This window comes from Barbus barbus (genome assembly GCF_936440315.1).
Source record: "Barbus barbus genome assembly, chromosome: 13".
NCBI classification, from domain to species: domain Eukaryota; kingdom Metazoa; phylum Chordata; class Actinopteri; order Cypriniformes; family Cyprinidae; genus Barbus; species Barbus barbus.
Window position 1 is genome coordinate 197,501 of NC_136741.1, and position 10,000 is coordinate 207,500.

General features: G+C 45.6%; 1 protein-coding gene across 2 annotated transcripts in view; it reads right to left on the bottom strand.

Moving 5' to 3' along the window:
- The window catches only part of ldlrb (low density lipoprotein receptor b), a 17,597-nt gene that overhangs the window by 3,961 nt on the left and 3,636 nt on the right, over positions 1 to 10,000 (bottom strand). Inside the window, exons 3-16 of one of the 2 annotated variants that reach the window (XR_013784978.1) lie at positions 9,962 to 10,000; positions 9,503 to 9,880; positions 9,299 to 9,421; positions 9,039 to 9,161; positions 8,380 to 8,499; positions 8,170 to 8,298; positions 7,917 to 8,088; positions 6,816 to 7,043; positions 6,620 to 6,738; positions 6,106 to 6,245; positions 5,146 to 5,287; positions 4,686 to 4,833; positions 3,596 to 3,697; positions 3,446 to 3,520 (exon numbers count right to left, since the gene is read on the bottom strand). The exon at positions 9,962 to 10,000 is cut by the window's right edge and continues 84 nt beyond it. Coding sequence is in view for 1 of the 2 variants with exons in the window: in XM_079431556.1 (XP_079287682.1) it covers positions 3,446 to 3,520; positions 3,596 to 3,697; positions 4,686 to 4,838; positions 5,146 to 5,287; positions 6,106 to 6,245; positions 6,620 to 6,738; positions 6,816 to 7,043; positions 7,917 to 8,088; positions 8,170 to 8,298; positions 8,380 to 8,499; positions 9,039 to 9,161; positions 9,299 to 9,421; positions 9,503 to 9,880; positions 9,962 to 10,000 (2,043 nt within the window). In the remaining variant the exon portion in view is untranslated. Of the gene's footprint in view, positions 1 to 3,445; positions 3,521 to 3,595; positions 3,698 to 4,685; positions 4,839 to 5,145; positions 5,288 to 6,105; positions 6,246 to 6,619; positions 6,739 to 6,815; positions 7,044 to 7,916; positions 8,089 to 8,169; positions 8,299 to 8,379; positions 8,500 to 9,038; positions 9,162 to 9,298; positions 9,422 to 9,502; positions 9,881 to 9,961 lie in introns of both variants that reach the window. The other variant, XM_079431556.1, reaches the window with a different exon arrangement.

Here is a 10,000-nt window from a genome sequence, read left to right on the forward strand (position 1 = left end):
CCAAAAATGACAAAAATTGGTTTGATCAGGACTGCCAAACTATTCACAAAAAACTGAGAACATTGTCAAATCAGAAACACAAAGATCCAAATAATGCAGAGATCCGGCCTCTTTACAGTGAAACACTAAAACAATACAAACATACACTCAGAACCAAAAGAGCACAATACATCCAATAATCGAGAAGTCAGTGAACACAAACCAGTTTTGGGAAAATTGGAACAATCTGAAAAAACTGATCATGAAGAATTGGCAATCCAAAACGGAGAAATATGGGAAAGTCATTTCCAAACATTGTTTAATAAAGTACAAACAAACACAAACTGTAAGCAAATTCAAGCAATCAACCAACTGGAAAAACTAGAATTAACCAAAACCCATTAGATTTCCCAACAACTGATAAAGAACTTAAAGAAATAATCAAAAACCTCCAACACAAAAGCATCTGGACCTGTGATCAATGTGTTTCTGAGTGTAGGTTACTTCCCTGACATCTGGAATCAAGGCTTGATAACACCAATCTTTAAAAACGGAGATAAATGTGATCCTAACAACTACAGAGACATCTGTGTGAGCAGCAACCTGGGAAAGGTATTGTGTAGCATAATAAACGCTCGACTATTAGACTTCATCATCACACACAATGTACTGAGCAGAAGTCATCTGATCACATCTATACATTACATACTCTAACTGAAACACATGTTAACCAAGATAAAGGTCAAATATATGCATGCTTTATTGACTTCAAAAAAAGCTTTTGACTCAATTTGGCACCAAGGACTATTTTACTAAATTATTGAAAGTGGCATAGGAGGTAAAACCCATGACCTTATCAATCAATGTACACTGAAAGTAAATGTGGAGTAAAAATCAGCTCCAAACAGACAGGGTATCTTTCCCAGGAGCGTGGAGTGAGACAGGGCTGCTGCTTAAGCCCAACATTATTTAACATTTACATCAATGACCTGGCGCTCAGTGTGGAGCGATCTGCAGCCCTGGCCTCGCTCTACACAACTCACAGATCAGATGATCTGGTTCTGCGGTCTCCCACTCAACATGGTTTACAGCAGAACCTGGACCTGCTAGAGCAATACTGCCACACCTGGGCCCTGACAGTCAACCTGAAGAAACCAGAACTATTATATTTCAGAAAAGATCCAGATCCCAGGGAACACAACACACATTTACATTAGGCACTAACCAGATAACACACACATCACACTACACTACCTGGGTTTGACAATCACTTCCACAGGAGACTTTAACCATGCTGTGACAGAACTGAGAGATCAAGCACGCAGGGCCTTCTATGCCATAAAACCACAATATCCTATAGAAATCCCTATTAGAATCTGGCTGAAAATATTAGACTCAGTAATTGAGCCATTGCCCTCTATGGCAGTGAGGTGTGGGGTCCACTGACAAATCCAAATCAAGATCTCACCAAATGGGAAAAACATCCAATTGAGACCCTACATGCAGAACCCTGTAAAACTATATTACACGTGCACCGGCACACAACAAATAACGCATGCAGGGCAGAATTAGGCAAATATCCTCTAATTATAAAGATACAAAACAGAGCAATTAAATTCTGGAAACATCCCAATCATATCATTATAAAGCCCTGCAATACCAAGAGATGAGCAAAGAAAGCAAGCCCTTCCCTCAGCTGATCCAGAGCTTCAGTCCTGATGCTTCACTAACATCTACTGATGCTCTGAATCACAACATCAGAATCAATCAGATTACTGCTCAAATCAAACAGAGTTACATCACTCACTGGTAAACCCAAACACAACAACAGAGTAGAATGCAATGCTATTCGGCCCTAAAGAGAGAGTACAGTATGGCAGAGTATCTGTACACAGTGTCAGATAAGAAGCTGAGAAGCACATTGAGCAGATACAGACTCAGCGGACACAAGCTGATGATAGAGACCCCGGAGCAGAGATTGTGTTCACACTGTGATCTGAATCAGACAGAAACAGAACTGCACTTCCTAACAGAATGCTCCAAATACACAGATATACAGACAGTGTTCTCTGATCAAATACAGCAGATCCATCCCACATTTAAACCTCTTTCAAACCAGGAGAAACTACCCTATCTGTTAGGAGAACACAAGAACTGCTGTGTGTTTGTCTGCCTGTCACCATAGAAGAGAAAACACTCAATCTGCCCTGATCTGATGTTTCCAGCACATCTACATTATAATAAACCATATTAGTCTATTATATTACTTAGATGCACATTTTGCCTCCGTAAATCTGTCTAATCCCTTATCTAATTTTATTTTTATTTCTAGTTTATATACTTACATTAGTCATTAATTTTGTACTACATGCTAAATACTTTTATACATTATTATTACAATTATTATTATTCTTTTTCTTTCTGTTAATACATATATGCACTATTTGTCATGCCAATAAAACACACTTGAATTGAATTGAGACACAGAGAGAGAGAGAGAGAGAGAGAGAGAGAGAGAGAGAGAGAGAGAGAGAGAGAGAGAGAGAGACACACACAGAAGGGCTTTTCACACTTGAAATTGTTAACCCTGGGTAAACCTAAACCCCGGATAAACGGAATCGTAATTATCGTAATCACGTTTCACACTGCTCATAATATACCTGGGTTTAACTGTTAATCCTGGGTATTCATTAGCAGACGTTTCACACTGTACATTCCTAAACCCTGGGTTAACCTTCTTATTTGCATATTTGCGGTGTCACTGTCGCTGATTGGACGAACAGCAGGCAACCTGTTTACACGGCATTTCCGCATCTTGCCAGTTAGTTTTAATTATGTCGCCGCGTAGATGTTTAGCTCTTGTAAGCCTACTGAGACGCAAAAACTTGTCCAATTTGTCTTGAATATTTTTTTCTGACCATATTTGTAAAAATAATTCAGTCTCCTCGTCACTCCAGTTCACACGCTTTCCGTCGTTTGACATTCCTTACTTTTGAAGTTCTTACTTTACGTTACTTTTCACTTTTTTTCACTACTGACCTGCTGCCGTTTACAACACGCGCGTTTCGTGACGTACGCCTCGCCGCTCAATTTCTGATTGGCTGTCTGTTGCCAAGCAACCAGCAGCAACAAGCAAACACCGCTCTGTTTCACACTGAACACCGCAATGCGGTGTTAACCCTGCTCCGGAGCAGGGTTTCATAACCCCGGGTAAAATGCGGTGCTAACACCGCTTTCAAATTACAGGTGTGAAACGCGTCTTTACCCGGGGTTAAATGCGGTGTTTAGAACGTAGATAACCCGGGGTTAAGCGTAGTGTGAAAAGCCCTAGAGAGAGAGAGAGAGTGAGATAGAGAGACACTCACACGGAGAGAGAGAGAGAGAGAGAGAGACACAGAGAGAGGTCACTAACGATGGCGATCGGTCAGAGAGCGACTGTGTATCATGAGAATGATGGTTTACTGACCGATGGGAAGTATGATGTACAGGACCGTGGGATGCTGGGAAGGGCTGGAAACCGGCTCTTGTTTTGCATTATTTCCTGTAAAGAGGCAGACAGACTTTGAGTGTGTGACCAGAGCGAATGAAGGCGCGTCAGACAGGAAGAGGAACTGACCGCTGCGAGAGCCCGTCTGTGTGGCGTCCGGCTGCTGATGGTCAGGCGTCGGTCCGGCTGTGGTTCTGCTGGTCACCTGCGCCGGCGCTGTGGCGTTCACACCTGCAGAGAAACAGCCGTCCGGAGTGAAGCCGGGAGTCAGTCGCATAAACCGCTTAGTCTAGTCTTAAAGTTAGTCATGTAATTTGTTTTTAATCTGGACTAGTCATAACTTTTTAAAATTAGTTACAAAAAGGTAGACTGGTCTAATTTGAATTGAAAAGGAAGACTGGTTAACTGCTAGTTGGTCAAACTAGTTCTTAAGACACAGTCTTAAAGGGGTCATCGGATGCCATTTTCCACAAGCTGATATGATTCTTTAGAGTTTTATTGAAAAGTCTATAACATACTTTGGTTAAAATGTCTCAATGGTAGTGTAAAACAACACCCTTGTTACCCTGTCAAAAACAACTCTGTTCACAGCGAGCCGTCTCAGTGCATGTCCCTTTAAATGCTAATGAGCTCTGCTGACCCCGCCCCTCTCTTCTGTGACGAGCCGCTATCTGAGACGGTTAACTTTAGCTGCATTTAGCAGCTTGCTAACTAGCACATTATTAGGAAAGGCGATTTGCAAAGATTCATTAAAAAACCTTATACAAATGATTCGTGCGAACATAGACGCATTTATATAGATCGGAGGGGTTTATTCTCTTCAGAAACAAGCGTAATCCTCTGCGTCTTCAGCGGCTCAGATGTCGGTAGTAAATGACGACTGCTATGTTTATTATTACATCCAACAACTAAACACTTCAATCGCTGAGGAGTGATTCTACTCCTGCCCCGGCATCGAAACAACAGAGGACTGATGACCGCTCACTCAGGGCGGAGCCGAGATAAAACACCAGTGTCAATCAACAATAGTGGGCGGGGCCTGTGCAGAACTACGTGAAAAAAAAGCACTGGGTGGATTTTATCATTAAAGAGTGGTTGTGTACACACACTGCTAACACACATTTGTGTTCAAACCATGTAAAAGTGAATTTTGCATCCGATGACTCCTTTAGTATAGTGACTATGTTGATGCAGCCGGCCCGGTCGGGTCTGAACGCACCGGACACACACGTCCTCATGTCGGCGGCCAGGGTCAGGTGATCTGGACAGGCGCAGGTGTATTTGGGCGAGTGTGTGTTGATCTGCGGCGCCGGCAGACACAGGAACTCACAGCCGCCGTTGAAATCCCCCGCATCTCTGCACCAGTCCTGTCCTGCAGAACAACACAGATCAGCACCGGAACACACACACACGCACTAACGAGAACGCACACACACACACACACACACACGCACTAACGAGAACGCACACACACACACACACACACTAACGAGAACGCACACACGCACTAACGAGAACGCACACACACACACACGCACTAACGAGAACGCACACACGCACTAACGAGAACGCACACACACACACGCACTAACGAGAACGCACACACACACACGCACTAACGAGAACACACACACGCACTAACGAGACCACACACACACTAATGAGTGCCTGGCTCTCACCGGGCGGCTGTCTCGAGCTGTGATAGAGCACGATGTCCTCGGGCGACTGCAGATGCTCGGCCATGGAGGACACGTCTCTCCCCGTCACGCGGCTGGCGCTCCAGATACCACTGTTTATCACATCGGTCCAGAAGACCTTCTCCTGTGGGACACACACACAGACACACACACACGCACACACACAGACACAGAGACACACACACAGAGACACACACACACACAGAGACACACACACACACACACACACAGAGACAGAGACACACACACAGACAGAGACACACAGAGACACACACACACAGAGACACACACACACAGAGACACACACACACAGAGACACACACACACAGAGACACACACACACAGAGACACACACAGAGACACACACACAGACAGACACACACACACAGACAGAGACACACACACACAGACAGAGACACACACACACACACACACACACACACAGAGACACACACACAGACAGAGACACACACACAGACAGAGACACACACACACACAGAGACACACACACACACAGAGACACACACACAGAGCCAGTGTTAGCCAATTTTCAATCACTTGTTTAAAAACTTTGCAACTTTGCAAAAGTTGCATTTGTACACAAATCATCACATCCACCTGTACACTACATAATATAACCAATACTAGAACATGAATTATATAAGATCCCATATTTATCAACATTGTACAATCAAACAGTCTAATACATAAACAAATCACCAGCATCAACAACCCAAATTAAATTTTAAAAATGTATAACAATGATAAGTACAATGATTAAAATCATCAGAAATGCATTGTCATAAATAATAACTGATTTTTACACCGAGTGGGCTACTCGAGATATACTCCACAGAATATTAAAGATGGATTGAAATAATTATAATTCTTTAGAGGAAGTTTATAGATCTGAATGTTTGTAGTAATAATTGTAGAGAGCACCTGGAAGACGGCGAGCGCCAGCGGGTGCGGCAGTGTGTGCTGGTCCTGGATCAGTGTGTGCCGTCCGTCTCCGTTCACACCGATGCTGGACAGTGTGTGTAGCTTCGAGTCGACCCAGTAGAGACGACCACTCAGAACATCTGCACACCACATCACGCGTCACACAGCTGACCAGAAGCACTGACCACAGCTTGTGCTGTATGAACCCTCTCTAGCTACAGATCCTTCTGCTCTGACTGCAGCACTACATCTTCTACAAACTTGTCTTATACATATTATATGTGAGGAAAATGCTTTTAACAAACAATCTTAAAAATCAAGCTAATTCAATTTCAAAATGACTGAAGGTATAACACCAGTAGACTATTATTATTAACCATAAATGTTCAGTAACAGCAGCTCTGAGTCTGTCTCCGTGACGCAAACATCAGATATCAGACACACAGCAGCAGTTCTGCGCAAACATGGACATTCAATTCCATCAAAACCTCGCAGCGCGAGAGTCAGATCTCACCGAGCGTGACGCCGTTGGGCCAGGCGATGTGTTCGGTCACCAGAGGCGTCCGGTCCGCGCCGTTCAGGCCGCTCTTCTCGATCCGCGCCGGCTCGCCCCAGTCCGTCCAGAACACGAAGCTGCGAGGCGGGAAACAACAGATCAGCTTCCGGCGCGCACGCGTTCACACTCAGCCGATGCGCGCGCAGACACTCACTTGCGCTGCGGGTCCACGACGATCGCGCGCGGATGCTGCAGGCCCTCGCTGAACAGCGTCTTGCGTTTGCTCCCGTCCGCCGTCGCCACCGAGACGGTCCGCAGCTCGCCGTCCGTCCAGTAGATGTTCCCGTGGACCCAGTCCACCGCCAGACCCTCGGGGCGGGAGATCCGGCTGTCAATCACGGTGCTGTGGTGGGCGGGGTCAGCGGACACATTCAGCGCTACACTAATAAACAAACCGAGCAGGAACACTGATTAAAACATTTCATTATGCGAGTAGAAACTAGATGGTAGATCAATGAAACAGTTAATCTCAACAAAACCAGTGTCGTGTTGGAGAAAGTTACTTTTAAAGTGATGTATTACAATATGGCATTATTCCTTTAAAAAAGTTACTAACTGCGTTAGTTACTTTTCACGTTACATTACTTTTTGCGTTACTTTTTGTCACCTGAGCTGGGCTTGCTTGTTTGTTTTTTTAATAAACAAAGAAAAAACAAAAGTAATATTCTTGGCAACTGTAAAGGTGAAATGAATGATCCTCAGGCCGAAGGAGTCTCCTCTGCACTGATTCAGGAGAGCCGTCCACAGGTTAAAACAGAAGTGCACTTCTATCATGTATTAAAGTGCTCTAGTTTCACACACTAATTTTTTAGTACACTTGAACCCATCCTTCATACACTAGTACACTCAAGAGTACACTCAAGTGGTGACAATGCATTTGTTAAATACAGAGATAGTATGTTAAAAGCACATTTTAGTTCATATCCATGGTGTCCCACAATAACACCGTTGAGTACACTCAGATGATCTTACGTTTATCTTAAGAACTAAAGAATTTGTTTTAGTATATTCAGTACAACATTAGTGCACGAAAATAGAGCATTTTAAGTACATTATTGAAGTGTCACCTGGGGTCAGTCAGTAGATGGGAAAACAAAGTAACTAGTATTACTTATTTGAATAAAATAACTCAGATTTTTAGTTGTACATTTAAAAGTAATGCATTACTTTACTAGTTACTTGAAAAAGTAATCTGATTGCGTAACTCTGATTACTTGTAAGGCAGTGGTCAGTGGGTCACAGTCGGGTCTCTCACCTGTAGATCTTCTTCAGGCTCACGTCTGACCAGAAGATGGTGTCTCTGTGAACATCCACGTCCAGCGCCACCACGTTCTTCTGCTGGCGGATCAGCACCGAGTACCTCCGGCTGCCCAGCGCCATCCTCCTCACCTCGTGCCGCGTGCTGAAGAGCAGGAACGCGTCGGATCCTGAGAGAGGACACATGCATCTCAGATTCTGAGCTGTTACCCATAATTCCCTCTAATCATCCTTTCTGTTCAGTCACGCACCTGTTACCGCTTTGCAGTCTTTGGTCATGTGATCCAGCTCAAACCCATCTTTACAGTCACACCTGAAGCTGCCCGGCAGGTTTATACAGATCTGAGTGCATCTGTCTGCATCTGCACACTCGTCCACGTCTACACACACACACACACACGTGATGAGACCAAACGCTCTCACGGACCATCATGCACTGCGCTCATCAGGACGGAGCTCACCTTCACAGTGTGTGCGGTTGATCAGGTGAAATCCGGCCGGACACACACACTCGTATCCCATCTTCAGGTCACTGCAGGTGTGGGAACAGCCGCCGTTGTTAGTGAGGCACTCGTTAGTGTCTGCACAGAGGAAACGCACGCGATCTTTACAGTCACATGGTCATCTTTACAGTCACACGGTCATCTTTACAGTCACACGGTCATCTTTACAGTCACACGGTCATCTTTACAGTCACACGGTCATCTTTACAGTCTCACGGTCATCTTTACAGTCTCACGAGCATCTTTACAGTCTCACAGTCATCTTTACAGTCTCACGAGCATCTTTACAGTCTCACGGTCATCTTTACAGTCACACGGTCATCTTTACAGTCTTTCACATCTCCTTAAATATTTATATATATAAATACAAATTTATATTTATATTATACACACAAATGTATATATACACTAACCCGCTGCAGCCGGTCCGTGAGAATATTTTCAAAATGTAAGTGGTCTGTGGTGTAAAAAAGGTTGCTCTATACAATACAGTTTGTTTCAAAGCAGCTTTACAATTACAAACAAGAAAATAGTGATTCAGTGATGCATTTCACTGTTCTCAAACCGGATTTAAAGGTACTTTGACACACGTTACAGGAACACAGAGTGAAACTCACTGCAGTCTTTGAGAGGCTCATCTGAGCCGTCGGGGCAGTGTCTCTGACCGTCACACACACCGTCTGCACTGATGCACTCGCCACTGCCACACTTAAACCTGCTCGGCCCCTCACACGCATCCACTGCAGACAGACAGACAGACAGTTACAGACACAGTTACAGACAGACAGACATTTACAGACAGACAGAGAGTTACAGACCGACTCAGACGGTTACAGACAGAGAGCAGCTTGAACACATTGGCGTGTATGATGCTCACCGGAGACGCAGTCCGTCTCATCGCTGTGATCCCGGCAGTCAGGATTCCCGTCACACTGACGCAGTCCCGGGACGCAGCTGCCGTCGTTACACAGGAACTCATCCGGACGGCAGGTGAGCGCAGCTGCGGCAGACACAGAAATGAGCGAACCGTCTCTCGGACACACCACGTTCTGCGCAAACACATCACACACAAGTCACTCACTGCAGTTGTGCTCGTCTGAGCCGTCTGTGCAGTCGTTGCCTCCGTCACACCTCCAGCTGCCGTGGACGCACTCGCCGCTTGCGCAGAGGAACTCGTGATCGCGGCAGACCGTCTGCGACTGCTGACCCGTGCCGTCTGGGCAGCTCTGTGGCCACTCGTCAGAGCCGTCTGCGCAGTCGGCGTCGCTATCGCAGGCCCAGAGCTGCGGCACGCACACAGAGTTATTGCACTGGAAGGCTCCGGGGCCGCAGGTGGGCGTGGGACAAGTCGCCTCGTCGCTGCCGTCGTCGCAGTCGGAGTCTGAGTCGCAGACGAACGACAGCGACACGCACTGACCGCTGCGGCAGCGGAACTCCTTGTCTGTGCAGTTCTTCAGCACTGAAACCAGAACAGAAGCGTCATCAACACGGCTGAACACATGACCTGTCATCTAGTAAAGCGTGAGAGCATTATATGTACCGCAGCCCTGCTCGTCCGCGCCGTTCTCGCAGTCAGACT